Source organism: Bombus fervidus, chromosome 10 (genome assembly GCF_041682495.2).
Source record: "Bombus fervidus isolate BK054 chromosome 10, iyBomFerv1, whole genome shotgun sequence".
Lineage (NCBI taxonomy): Eukaryota > Metazoa > Arthropoda > Insecta > Hymenoptera > Apidae > Bombus > Bombus fervidus.
The window spans coordinates 12,632,788-12,646,831 of NC_091526.1; the positions used below are offsets into that span (position 1 = coordinate 12,632,788).

General features: G+C 40.8%; 1 protein-coding gene across 5 annotated transcripts in view; it reads right to left on the minus strand.

Moving 5' to 3' along the window:
- Positions 1–14,044, minus strand: part of LOC139991493 (uncharacterized) — a 187,076-nt gene that overhangs the window by 81,271 nt on the left and 91,761 nt on the right. For all 5 annotated transcript variants that reach the window (XM_072011614.1, XM_072011615.1, XM_072011613.1 and 2 more), the window contains 2 exons: positions 4,355–4,590; positions 359–585 (listed from right to left, as the gene is read on the minus strand). In XM_072011614.1, the coding sequence (XP_071867715.1) occupies positions 359–585; positions 4,355–4,590 (463 nt within the window). The remainder of the gene's footprint in view (positions 1–358; positions 586–4,354; positions 4,591–14,044) is intronic.

The following is a 14,044-nucleotide window of genomic DNA, read 5'->3' on the forward strand; positions in this document are numbered from 1 at the left end:
TTTCAATTCGCATCGTCGTTCCAAACGCGCGGTACAACGACAATGTGAAATAATTAAGCACAAAATGTTGTACGATTTACATAAACACGTTCCGTCGTTTTATATGGCTTCTATACGTAAACGTGTAGTACTTTCTGGACGACTCTTGTAAATTTATATCAACTTTACACAAGTCATGATGACAATTCAGATATATTTTTCTTTCTTTTTTTTTTTTCTTTTGCATTATAAAAAATAGGAAATTGTCTCAACTAATATACGAGAAAAGGAAAAAGATATAAAGCTAAGCTGATTTGAATTACTGCTAATAGCAGGGAATGGAGGCTAGATGCTTTCAGAGAAGCAGCAAGCTACTCACTCATTAGGGTTGGCGTTATTGTACTTGGCAGCGAGGCTTCTCATAAAATCGCTATAATTTCGTCCCATCATCTGCTCCATGTGTTTGAGGTGATGGGGTGGTGGTGGGCCCTCGGGTCCACCCAGGGGGGTAGCATTTGGCGGCGTTCCTGGGTGGCTGGAGGATGAGGGCGTCACGCTCCTCGACGACGTAGAATTATTGTCTGGTGTAAGGCGTTCTGTTTTAACCTAAAACACAAATATCAAATATTGTTCTTGAATATGTACATTCTGTGGTAAGACACAATTTGAAAGTCCGCCAATTCGATTACCCACTGGAATACAATTGGAAATCAAAGTTTATTGAACGTTTCGTTCGATATGCATACAATAGCAAATTCCTTTTCTCTGGCAATTTGTCGAAGAGTTCTTTAATCCATTTATATCTTCCCCTAAATTGGATATCATTTGGCGAGCAATTTTACGTACAAATCGATGAGCTTGTAAAACACGTGTAAGATTCGCATTGATACTTCCGTTTTAACAGCACACATTTTATACACAATTCACGATACAAATTAATGACCTCGTAAAATTACACGTATCGTATCACAGGTCAATGTATCATTAAACACAACACATGTTTAAAAATAATTAACTAGAAGTAATAAATCATCCTTACGCTATAATACAACACATTGTTAAAATACCCAATTAAAATGCAATTAATCACGACACTTGATCACTCGAACAGCTACCTCGCCACATCAATTTAGAAAAAGCAGTATCCTTATAAAGAAAAAGAAAAAAATAAAAAGAATCCCTGGTACCTCCGCTCTCCGATATCAAACGCATCAATCATCCATGATCTTCGCACTTCAACCTTCCACCGAGAAAACAATAAAAATCCTTGTAACCAAAAGACAGCTCTCGGATTGAGCCAAGTGAAAAATCTTTTGAAATCCCATATCCTGTTGAAACCAACACGAGCCACCGCTCCGTCTCTGTCCTTCGACATGGGAAACGTCATTCTGAACCGCTCTAAGAGGCAGTTCAGGGGAGGATCCGAGCTAGCAGGAAATATCAAAGTGCGCATTAATTCCCGGGAACAGATTGCATCTGAGATATGGTAATGAAGGCAACGCGTGGCGTAACAGTTGACTCCTCTTCGGCGGCGAGAACGGCTACGTGACACCAAGAAGAACGAGACTCGATTGGCGTAGAATAGGGTCCCCGAGGAGTCCGAGGAGCCGTTCCAACAGACCACGGTAAATCTCTTTCTCGCCTCGAGACCTCTTCCTGACAAGGGGCCGGGGTTCTCGCAACGTAGACACGATCCCAACGTGTACAAGTTTCGAACGAGTCTGCTTGAATCGCTCGTCCACCCGTTTCTGCCAGTTTCTTGCGAAAGAAAAGCGACCAGAGGGACAGAGTTCTGGGCAAACGCGAGCCAGAGAACTATTCCACGATAAATGGAGAAATATTTGCCACCGTGGTCGATTTGTTGGTACTGATACAGGTCGAGGAAGATGGGCACGCTTTGGAGAAAGTAGGATCTCGGTGCTTGCTGCTACGTGCAAGGTCGAAGGTTTCTAATATTCTTTTCTGTTTTCTTCTTTTTTTTTTTTTTTTCTTTTTTGGAGTAATTAGGCGAGCGACTGAGAAGATGAGATTGGAGTGAGATTGCGAGTAATGAGGTAGGAGTTTAGTAGCTATAATTGCAGAGTTTAATACGTGCAATTGAAGAGAAATTACTATCTTATGATAAATTGTTTCGGTCCTCTTACATCTCTTCTTCTCGTGTTTCTTTATGGTCAGGCGGGATATCGTCGTAGTGTTTCTTATTGATTTTGTGAGCCATTGAAAGACGTAATAAAGGCACGCAAGAGTTAAATGTTTTATGGATTTTAAAGGAACTAACTATAAGAGAAAGGAAGAAGGTGGGGGTTTAAAAAAATTGTAGGATTGTTTGTCACAATCTGAAATTCAAAATAAAGTAGTTAGATGAAACGAATAGAAGAATTACATCATCCACGTTAATTACACAGTTCACCAATTAAAATATACCGATCAGATTAAAGTCGTCCATCCTTTCAAAATCCATCGATCAATCTGATCCCAGTCCAATTAACCCCGATCTCTTATTCATATTCATCGGAACGAACTCATCTTCGACATCCAAGATACTTCCTCCATCAGCAAAATAGAACAACATTGACGCGCATACCGTACTAATTAATGGATACATCGATTAAAAAGGATCAACAGCCTGGGTCCATTAAATTCCAGCTTTATCAAGATTCCCTGTCAATTCTATCCGTTGACTGTTGTTTCTACGCGAGGATCTTCATTGAAACGATGCAGGATAGTATTGCGTCGATGAGAAAGTTACGTCGAGCTCTATAAGAGTAGCGTTTTATATTCACAAAACGCTTGACTCCCAGCAGTTGTAGTTATAGACGTAAAATATTTTTACTTCAGAAACGATACTTTTGATATACAGATACAAAAGAATTATTAATGCAAATCTTTGATAGCTTACTACATATCAGTTTTAGACAATTTATACAATAACATATATATATCATTTGAGTTAGGGGCGACTATAACGAATCTTCACGGGAACTGGCCATCGTTGTTATGTACTATCGATGATAGGTATTGATACAAATGTGATTATTACAGAGTTTAACAAGTAATTGCGGCGATTAGATAATCGAGATGTTGATGGCAATGGATTTAGGTTCGATAACGAATCCACGGTCAACGATGACGATGACGAATGCGATTTCTTCCACAGTCTAAGTCGAACTCGACTTACTGATCTACGATTCGGGTGTGACTCAACGTATTTGTCCACGATGCAAGTAGAACTTATCTGACTGAATCTCAGTCCAAGTGGAACTGCTCTTATATACTCCTCTCTGTGCCTCTTTGTAACCCTCGGATCAATCTGTGTTTTTAAGGAGAACTATTTAATTACTCCGTGCCTTTGTTAGGTACACGTCCCTCCCGTGATTATGGCTACGTTCGGCGACCCGTTATGTCAGTTCGAGTCCAAGCCCACTGTTTATAAATCTCGGGCAAACATAATTGGATTAAATCATAAACAGCTGTTTCTCAGTTTTATTATTTAAGAACGGCTATAATAAAAAGTCTGGACTAAAGTATTGGGAACCTTCCCAAACATTTCAAAAGAAAGGCCCCGATGTCCTTTCATCTCCGACATATATATGTATATATTACTATATTAAATTGATTTACTTTTCTATTCACAAACCGACATTACTTTCTCATGGACCGGCTAGTAGCTGTGAAAAAATGTTCACGTGTCATTACATGACCATTCTTCTCGAGCGATGAGCGTCGATACTTCTTGGCCACCGAAGCGCACACTTTTTCCTTTTTCTCTCTTTCTTTTCTTGGACTCTGTGCCGCGTTTACAGAAGCGTCGAACGGCCGCGAGGATGTCAGCGACGGAATGACACTGCGGCTTTGCTTGACATCGCTGCCATAGAGCACCGACTAGGTCTGCCTCGAACGGGACCGCTCGTGTACACGTGTATACGCTACCGCTTCGATTGGTAAACTCTATCTCGAGAAGTCTCCTTCAGCCTGTTCCCGATGGCAATCAAACACTCGAGATCGCGCTTGCCACAAGTCTTTTGGATATTTCGAAGGCAAACAGCGCGACCACCACCGTGTGTAAAATTCCTCCGAGACTTTTCTTTCGTTTCCCTCCTTTTATAAGTAATTTTTGTAGGTTGAATTGGAATTAATTTTAAACGGACTGTGCGTGATTGCAGAGAATGCTGGCAGGGACGTAGAAATTTCTGAGAAGAGTATCGGGTGAGAAATTCGATGCATAAATGACACGAATAAACGACACGATATCAACGATTGGTAAGGTGATGCAGAAATCGATGGAAAAATTATAAAACGAAGAGTGCGAGGGGATAATTAATATTTTCGATAACATTAACGATTACAAATTAGGTTACTCTTGGTACAAACTTACTTGAGTAGTGTCGAGACCATTCTGGTTCTGTCGCCTCCTTCCTCTTGGCGGTCTGGGGGTGGCCGCACCGGAAAGGTGGGCACCCTGGGGGCTTCCGCCCCTGGCGTCGACCGCTGTGTTCGCGGCCAGGGTGGCCCCGTCGGTATTTTCCGTGTGTGTGCCTAAATCGGTCGCCTCTCCACGATCGCCGCCACGTGGTCCAGAGCTTGCAGACACGTTCTCACCTGATACCTCACCTGCAGAAGAACGAATCGATTTGCTAATCAATCTTGCAGCCTTTAATATCAAAGATGGATATATCATTCGTTAAGACCGACCGTGATAAATATATGAAAACAGATACGAAGTTGGAATATTACTTCGATCTAAGCAGTATGACGCACGTGGAACTGATAAAGCAACGAATTTTGATTATCAATCGATTTTCGACCGAGGAATCTATCGGTTTAATATCATTTTCCCTATCACGTTGCTTCCAATATTTTCCTATATTTTTAACAAATTGTACATCCTATTTCATCCTGTTCTTGGATTATTTTACACAAACACCAATTGCAAGTGTCCGTATCCTACCTATCGATCTCCTTCCAATTTTTCGTTTTCCCAGAACAACATTGGTAAATATCAAATCCAATAAACAATCCCGCCCCCATAAAACACACTGTCCTAAACTCATTATCCAGTTTCCTCATCCTGACCATTACAAATCCATCAAACTAGCCATCTAACCACCCAACACAGTTCTCCAAGCCAGCAATGGCAATCCATCGAGCGTAGCCAACAGCGAGTTAAAGTCGAGCCCTCGTTCCGATCAGATAATCCATCAAATATCGGTTTCTCACGTGACGAGTAACTTCGTTTACGAATACCAGAGCTGCGGAGAATCGAAAGACGACGTTACCCGCGGCTTCGCGTCAGCCGCGGCTCGTATTTCGGCGGTCGGCCGGTCGGTCGCCGTCGATAAATCCAACCTCGTGCCGTACGGTTTCCACGCGATCGACTCTCCTTCTCTTGCTGCTCCTAACACCGGTTTCGTAACGAGGCGGTAGCCGCGGCCTGCGTCGTAAAGCTTCCTTAACGTCGCGGCGTGTAAACGGTGTCTTTCGACACCAGGAATTTCGATGAAATACGTTAGGAGGGATAACCGTATAGGACACGATTACACGGCGACCCAGGCGAGGCGCCGCTAAGCAGAGAGACGAGATTTACGCCCAATAAATGAACCCGTCCGTGGCGCCATTATCTTCATGCTCGATCAGTGAAGACGCGTATCTGCCGCGTTTCTGAGACGTGCGCGAGTATTTTAGGACAGTCAAGCTTTCGGCCAGGGTGTACGAAGAATCAAAAGAATGATCAAATTTAAGGGAAGTGGTGATGAGAGAGCAAAAGAGAGAGAGAAGGAGTGGGGCCAGGTCACTGGCCACATTAGCTACCAAAAATATCCAATAAATTCTTACCACCGTTAAATTGCCGGAATTTTATGGTCAGCTGTAACTCGTGCACACGGCCGAATTTGTTGTACGATAGGATCGCGATCGTTTCAAGCGATGAGAGATCCTCGTGATTTCGCTTGCTGCCATTGATGCACAAGTACACGTGCGAGCGCTATCGTTCGAGACGAATTTGATGCGTGCTTTAATTTATAAGGCGGACTTTCGAGGATTGGAAACTTTTTATCGCAGATCTGTTACTGATGAAGAAGTAGTTCCTCGAGAATTATATCGCGGGATTAATTATGTATCGTTAAGAGCTTTTATCGCGTTCAAAATTATTTAGAGTTATTTGATTTCTAGATTGGCATTGGAAAATATGTGGGTGATCAACAGTCTAGGTCAGATTCGGACAATGTTGCTTAAAATTTTGAATGATTAATTTTATGTATAACGTATATAATGCTAATGCTAACATAAAACTAATACATATGATATCGATAATTAAATTCTCGATGAAGTTTCTCTCTTTGTCTAGATCGATCGTTTCGAAGAACGAGGCTTTAAATTTTCATCGCTATACCGTGAACGATCGTAAAAAAAAAAAAAAACTAACGTGAACTCGTTTCCTATTAAAAGCCAGCATCTAATAGAATTTTGATGGGAAGCTGTAAATATACTACTTGAAAACGATGAAGTCATTGGATAATGACTGTCATAGAACTGACTTTTACGATCGATGTTCCCTCATCCAGATTCTTCATTCTCTCCATTTTCTCCGGGTTTCCTCGTTAAACCGTGCTAGAACTTTACCAATTTCAGAATAACCATTCCATAGAAGCTGTAAAATCGGTTTAATGTGTATCTTCACACTTGCGTGTATTCGCGGCGCATCGTAAAAGACGCTTTGCCGTAATTTAATGCTCTCCGATCTTATTTTACAGCATAAAGGATCGAGCGGGTTGAAATTGAAAAGTTCTATAATCGAGTGATAGAGAAGCGAGTTGCTCGAGGTTAAGAGTCTCGAACTCTCGTGGAATTTACGCTTCTTCCTTGACGATCAATATTTCCGTTAAAAGGGTGATTCTTCACTGAGGCTGCTCCTCTAATTAGTCTCGTTGGGTACAAAGTTAAAATTTCATTACAGCCTTGTTTCATAAAATGGCAGAAGAAATTGAGATTCTAAAATGTAATTGTATCGCTGTTTAGATAAAGATACAACCGGGAAACCTAATATTCTTTTCTTCTTCTTCTTCTTCTTCTTCTTTTTCATGAATTGTTTCATGAAAAATTATAATAAAACGTGGAATCGCCGCGAGATATTTAAAAAAAAAACGGCGAAAATATTTTCGTAATTAAAATTTTCCTATGTTCGAATTGGCACGTTGTTTAAACTTATCTGAAAGAAAGCTCATAAAATTTCGTGCGTTCCCATCACGCATGCCGTCACGTTCTCTTCGAAACATACACTGGAACCGCAACTTTTATGAGCGCGGTAGCAAGGCTAAGTCACGTACCGCAAATATCATAACTCGTATTACGGAACTGTCGAAACGCCAAACTATTGTTTGCCAATGGTTCCCTCGATTCTATACAGTTGTTTGCGGATGAGTGAAAAATTGTTTGTAGTTACGATGGTTGTACGCGGAAAACTGCAAGTCAGCACGTGAATCGTTTCTAAATCGTCGACGAGCTGTCTTCAAACATTTGTCGTTTCCACGTACCGGAAATGATCGTGAAGAAAATAATGCAACGCTATAAATAGCTTCGTTATCGTCTGTTTCTAAGTATTTAATAATTTGATATCTTTAATCATTTGAGTAATCAAACTAAAAATTGACGTTTCAAGGAAATTTTTTAACGAAATCTTTTTATCAAAAGTTCTTCGTCGAAAAAAATGTTTTTTTCGTTCAATTTGAAACAATTTCGAATCATTTACATATGTAATTTCCCAATAATTTCGCTTAAAAGTAATACTATTAAAAATTATGTAAGATAAAAATGTTCACTTACGGATTTTCCATAGAATTCTTCTTCTCAGGAGCAATTACTTTGTATCCACACGAAACTTGCTGATTACAGTCGTACGGTATTCGGTATCAACATTGAGAGAGTTTTACGTATAGAATTTGTGACAAAACTGAACACACCGAGTTCAAAGAAGTAAGTTTTCATAGCAGGTGAGTAGAGGTTCGAGGTGCGACGACACGCTATTGTTAGCTCGTATTAACACGTCGTTACGATATTTCACACTGAAGCCTCATATTGTTTCCGAGTTCGAATGGAAGAACTTTGTGCCTCCTACATGTTTCTACCCTTTCGTAAACAAAATCTCAAATATTGTTGCAATATATGGTAGCTGGTTTATTAACGCTTGGCACAAAAACACAGGTGAAAGATACACAGACAGAATTGTCAAAGAAATTATAGCAAGCAGAAATACGATAATTTTTCCTGTCCGATGCTGTGAAAGTTGTCGAACTTATCCGAAATCCAGTTACGTTTGAACAAAACAAAACAATCTGAATATGACGAAATGATAAAATGAATTAATAATTTAAATCAAATTAACGGCCAACGTGTTAAGATTCGTAAATTATCTGATCCCAGTAACAAGCATAGTCCACGATTTAAACATACTTTAAACGAACATTATCACAATCTCGGTGTATTAAAAATTATTTCTCAATCGTGCGAGAGAAACGTGTTTCTTTATCAGAAATCACAGGATTGCAGACAACGTAATCATCGCAGTAATCCAGCGAAAAATGTCGTTTAGACACAAAGACCCAGTGTGCAGGAAGCGTCGTTTCACAGACGCGTATTAGATGCGTCGATGTTAACAGCAAATACGTTTCCACGCAGCGGTCATAGTAAAATAACGTGCATCTTTCCACGAAACAGCAGCGAACCGTTCTCGTCACGGCGACAGGCGTTAACATTTTCAGTAGCGAGGCGTAAGTTACAGCTGTAAACGAATGTAGCGATATAAGATGAAAGCGTGTTCGACGTTGCTTGACATTTTAATAATGACGCGAAATGTATCTTGCTGTGTGCTTCGTAGACCGGACACCTGCGTAGACGTATCGTCGTGTCTCATAGACGATGCTTACGCTTCGTGGACAGTGGGTCTAAAGGTGGAAAATCGAAGAATCGAGGAATCTATCCATATTATATGCGGCGGACATAAATTATTTCACGAGATTACCGTTAAAACGACTTGACCCTCGAGGTCAAGAATAGAGAGTCTCGCGACAGGAATAAAGATGACACCGTGCCTTTCAGCCGACGTTAATTATTCCCACTTCGAATTCGACGCTCTTTTTCGACGAAATCCACGCGAACCCGATTCGCCAACGTTTGCTCTTCGTTGAGGACACCTGAGACCAAAACGAGAGAAAAAAGAGAAGGGGAAACGATAATCGAAAGCCTGTCACAGAGATGACTGATCGTAGCTTGGCTCTTAAGAATCGTCTGGCTAGTCGAGATTGTTGCGAGTTCATGCTCGTTTCTAAATATAGCGAGAAATTGTGGAGAATAAATAATGAAAAGATATTCGGAGGATGAAGATCGTTTCATGCGATTCAATACTTACTTTAGACGAAGCTTAACCGCGATTGTGCTTTAAGGTGATACAATTTTTGAATGAAAAGAATTTGAATGGGAAGAAACCTTAAACAGTTACGCAAAGAGTAATTATTCAGCAAAGAACTTTGAAAGAACGAAGAAACAGTTGGAATTTTTTAAATGCAGACAAAGTTCGATGATTCTTCGATCGTAGAAACAGCGACGTTTTTCTTTTTAACTGGTCGTGTTTGAAGAGAAGTAGAAGAAAAAAAAAAAAAAAGAAAAGAAAAATAAACGTGTTGAGAAAACAAATTTCTTTGTCTTAGTTCCCTTACAAAGAACGATTGAAACGAGGTTTAGATACATTCGCATAATACAAATACATTTCCTCTTGGACGATCTAGTTCCAAGCACTTCGCCATCTGTGAAACAAAATTTACAAACAAATCAGTGGAACAACGAGAGAATTACTGAATACATAACAATTGTATATTTCATATTATAACGAACGGGAAAGAAACCAGAACGTGGGTCGCCTAAATTTCACGGAATCTCTAAGAATTTCAAGCTACTATCCGAATCAATAAATTTCTAAATTTATGAACAGAAATTGCTTTCTCCCGAGAAAAGTATCTAACGTTGTATCGTTCTCCAGAATCTGCTTAATATATTCAACACGAATTCAAAACGAAAGTTGACTTCGATTTTCCCTTTAACCCAATCTCGATATTTCATACTTATCAAATTGTGTTTAATATCTTCTGAGCTATAAACTTTTCTAATAATTAATGCAACGATGTAATAACGTTTCTCAGAGATTAGGTTTCTTAATATTTTATTACGGTGAATGTATCTTGTTCGATAAGGAAATACTGGAATTAAGCAACTCAGATGTACTTACACATTTTCAACTCTAAGCTTTTACGTTGGAAATAATTGAATTATGCAAATTCTACGTCGTCATTCTTAGCATATTTCGATGCATGAACATCGAGATAGTCAAAGTAGTATAGATAAAAATTACTCAACACGATTCTCGTGCATACGTTATTCGCCTGGACCGCACCCAATCCGCATTTGCATTCACAATCTTCACTCCTGCATCTCCGTTACGCAATGCACTGATTTTTTTTCCATGCCGTTGCAATACATTTCTCTGATATTCATTCGAAGGCGGAGTAATCGTCGCTTGTAACGTCGAACAGAGACGCACTTTACATTTTCTTTCAAATCGAATAAAATCTAAACGATATCGTTTAATTCGCTTGATCGTCCCTGCGTTTCGTCATTCAAACTTATCACACCTGACGTATGTATGTATATCGCAGCGATTGTAAAGTTCAACAACTTCCTCCGGGTTCCAACGTTCGAGTGGTAAAAAAATTTCCGAAAACGTGATTCGTATCTCATTAGCTGGGATGATGTTCTAACATGTTCTAACGAAGATCACGTAATTCGGAATACATCGCCGAGAGAATTCCGTGTTCTTAGCGAATTTTCTAAGCTTCTACAGAAAAGAAAATTTTCGCGATGTAGTACTAACGTACGACGATCTCGTCGTGTACATTAAATATAATTTTCAACGCGAAACATCGTAGTATTTTCGCGATATTAATAAAAGAACGAACGAACTATTTTCCTTCCACTCGACCACGAAATAAGAACGTTCCACGATTTGCCTCCGAAACCATTACTCCGTCCAAAATGAGAAGCATCATCGTTGCAAAAATAAAGACCGTTTTCTTCATTAAACAGCCCTGAAAACCGAAACATTCATCATCCAAAGCCAATTATCTCGGAGGCTACGATTACAAGAAGCACCGACGAATATTTTTCGCGTGCTACTGACGCCACGGAGGTCTTAACCGAGACCAGTCATCATGATTAAAGGTTGAAACGCGAAAGAGCGGAAGCTGCTGTTTCCTCTGCGGCCTCCGCAAGGCTGGCCACGCCAGAAAAACAGCCGATGGATCGCTTGCTCCGCGAGGTTTGAACGCGTGCAGCACGCGTGCACGCACCTTTCCTCGCATATCCGCATCCGGGGTTAGCGTGGTGGTTAATGAACGATAAAGGCGGCCCTCTGCGCTGCACGTAACCGGTCATTATAAATCCTCGACGCGACGAGCCATTATCTTTAAAACGCACGATTTTCTTCCTCGCCCTGTGTTAAACGTTTCTACTATACGTTCTAAACCATTCGAGTTGGAAATGGTGGAGGAACATTTGAATATAGTATTAATTGCAAAGTGTACACCATACGTATATCGCTGGGAATTTAGTATTTTTATCGGATAGAATATATAGAATGGTGACAATTGAATTTGTAATTATAAAACGGTTTGTCATTAAAGTTAACAAGTACCTGGTAACTTATGGACGGCAATGGATCTCTTCACGACTTTTGTCGTTGTTTTCTTCATCTTTTTAGCCTTTCCCCTTTTTATTACGAGGTATTAAGAAAGCTATATAATGTTATTGCTTTGAGAATACATTATTTAGACTGTCGTTAGCGCATAAATCGCAAAAATTATGGGAGATTTGGTGTATGTAGATTTCCAGTGTTTCCTATCTCCACAGGAGCTTCGTTAGCGCGACGATGAACGTGTTTAGAATTTCTTTCTCCAATCTCATGTTTCTACGGTTAAATTTAGTTGATGGCTTGAGTACCCGTAGCATCGATAATTATATGGGTTTCTGTTAGTTTGTAAATTAATTCCGCAATTCTAATTAAACGGAATAGAAGCTTCGGAAGCTCGCTAAACGTACATTCGATTTACAAGTAAAATTCATCCAGCCTCTCGATCGTCCTCGTACGAAGGATCAAAGTTCTACAAAATTCTTCCACGACGAAGATTTCTTGAATCCGCTTTCTAACATTATTGTAGCCATTTTAGTCCTCACGAATGATATCCGGCACGTTGTATCCGTTGCTCTCAAATGTCGGTCCAAGAAAGATTCTAATCAAAGACCAACGATCAACAGTACCAGTGAAAAAGCTGCGACTACTCTCCAACTCGACTCATAAAGCTACTTTCCATAACAAACGACATTCTCCTGCAGAGGATTGGAACAAAATAACGTCGTACGAACTCGCCCAAGATAAAACCTAGTGGACACCACCAGTGTCCGGCATTAATCGTCCTCGTAGCTTGTGGTGTGTCGCGGGCGACGATAATTACCGAGCGTAACGACCTTTAAAGGCCGGTCGAGGCCGTACCGTCGGTGTAAAAGAAACGCGAACGTAGGAAGAAGGAGAGAGAGATTAGTGTCATGGCGTTAACACGATCAACGTACGGCGTCAGCAGCGGCTAGGGATCCGCTTGCGTTGTAAATCTGCCGTAAGTTATGCGCGACCAGGAGGGCTGGCCTGCGCCATTAAAGCGGGTTATGCCCGTTTCAAGTAGAAAATCATAAGTACCGCAAATACGCCGTTATTACTATAGACGCGCCACGAGCACGCCACTTACTTTGTAATCATGACTAATGCATAATGCAGTAGCCGGTGCGCCGGTTTCCCTCTGCGTATGTCATTCGCCGATGGTTCATGTGGGTGCGTGCATTCGTCCTGCGTTTGTACTGTTTCGTGAGTTCGACTATGAATGCTTTCGATCGTACGAAACGCGTCCACGGCGGATCGATTATTTCGAGCTGAGGATTTTTAAACGAGCTTCGATAGACATTTATAGGCGTCGTCTGTAGCTGGCGAATCACGGTCGAAGCTTCGCGAACGAGACGATATCCAAGTATAGCAGAACGTCTGTAATTTCAGCTTTTTGATCGCCGCGTAACGCCGACCTCATCGCGACCATATTTCACGCCACGGGATCTCGTTCTGCATTGGTAGCATCGCTGGGTGCTATCCCTCGGGATGCTCGCGTGTTTCTAGTGCCTTCACCTACTTAATCGTAATACCAACTTCCCCTCGACGCTTCGCTCTCTACGTTCACTCTCGTTACCGCCTCTATATCCTCGCGCGTTTATTGATTTTCGTGGTTAACGAGTAGCGTACGATGGTTAAAAGAAGTTCGTAGAAAAGATTACACTTTATGGTAGTAATATTGCGAACAACTGTTGAAGAAAACGTAGCCCCAAGCGCTTTTCATCTTTTTAATTCGCTGCTCTTTTCAAAGTAGGTAGAACCTACTTGTGTTATCGTTAGCGAAGATATTTCTGATAAAAATGAAATCTTCATATTGGTATTCGTTATCGTCTATCATAAACGTTGTCATTCGCGAACTTAATACCAAATTTACAGATTCATTATCGTACAATGAAAAGTCAATTCAAAGAGAAACAAAAGCATAAACTTTGCGAAATCATTCTGGGACCTATGTCGTCATCTTATCGACTATCAATGCACAATCGAAATGAAAGAGCTAGGTTAACTTGGTATAATAAGAACGCGTGTTCTTCTTAGCAAGGCGTAACCTTGGTCGTATGGAGAACGGTCGAATCAGCTGTTTCATTTGTGGAAGGCCTACCGCGGTACACAATGGACTATCACGTGACTGGCGAGCGTTTATTAGCCGAGGCGAGCAGAGAAAATACTCGGTGAAAGAAGGGGAAACGATAGAATTTATTACGGTTCTGGTTAATTAACATCCCTCCAGGAACACGCGACCGCGATACAGCGAGGTGTGTCTCTCAAATGTGGGACTCGGAACACGTGCTGGTGATTGAAAGTGTTCTCCCG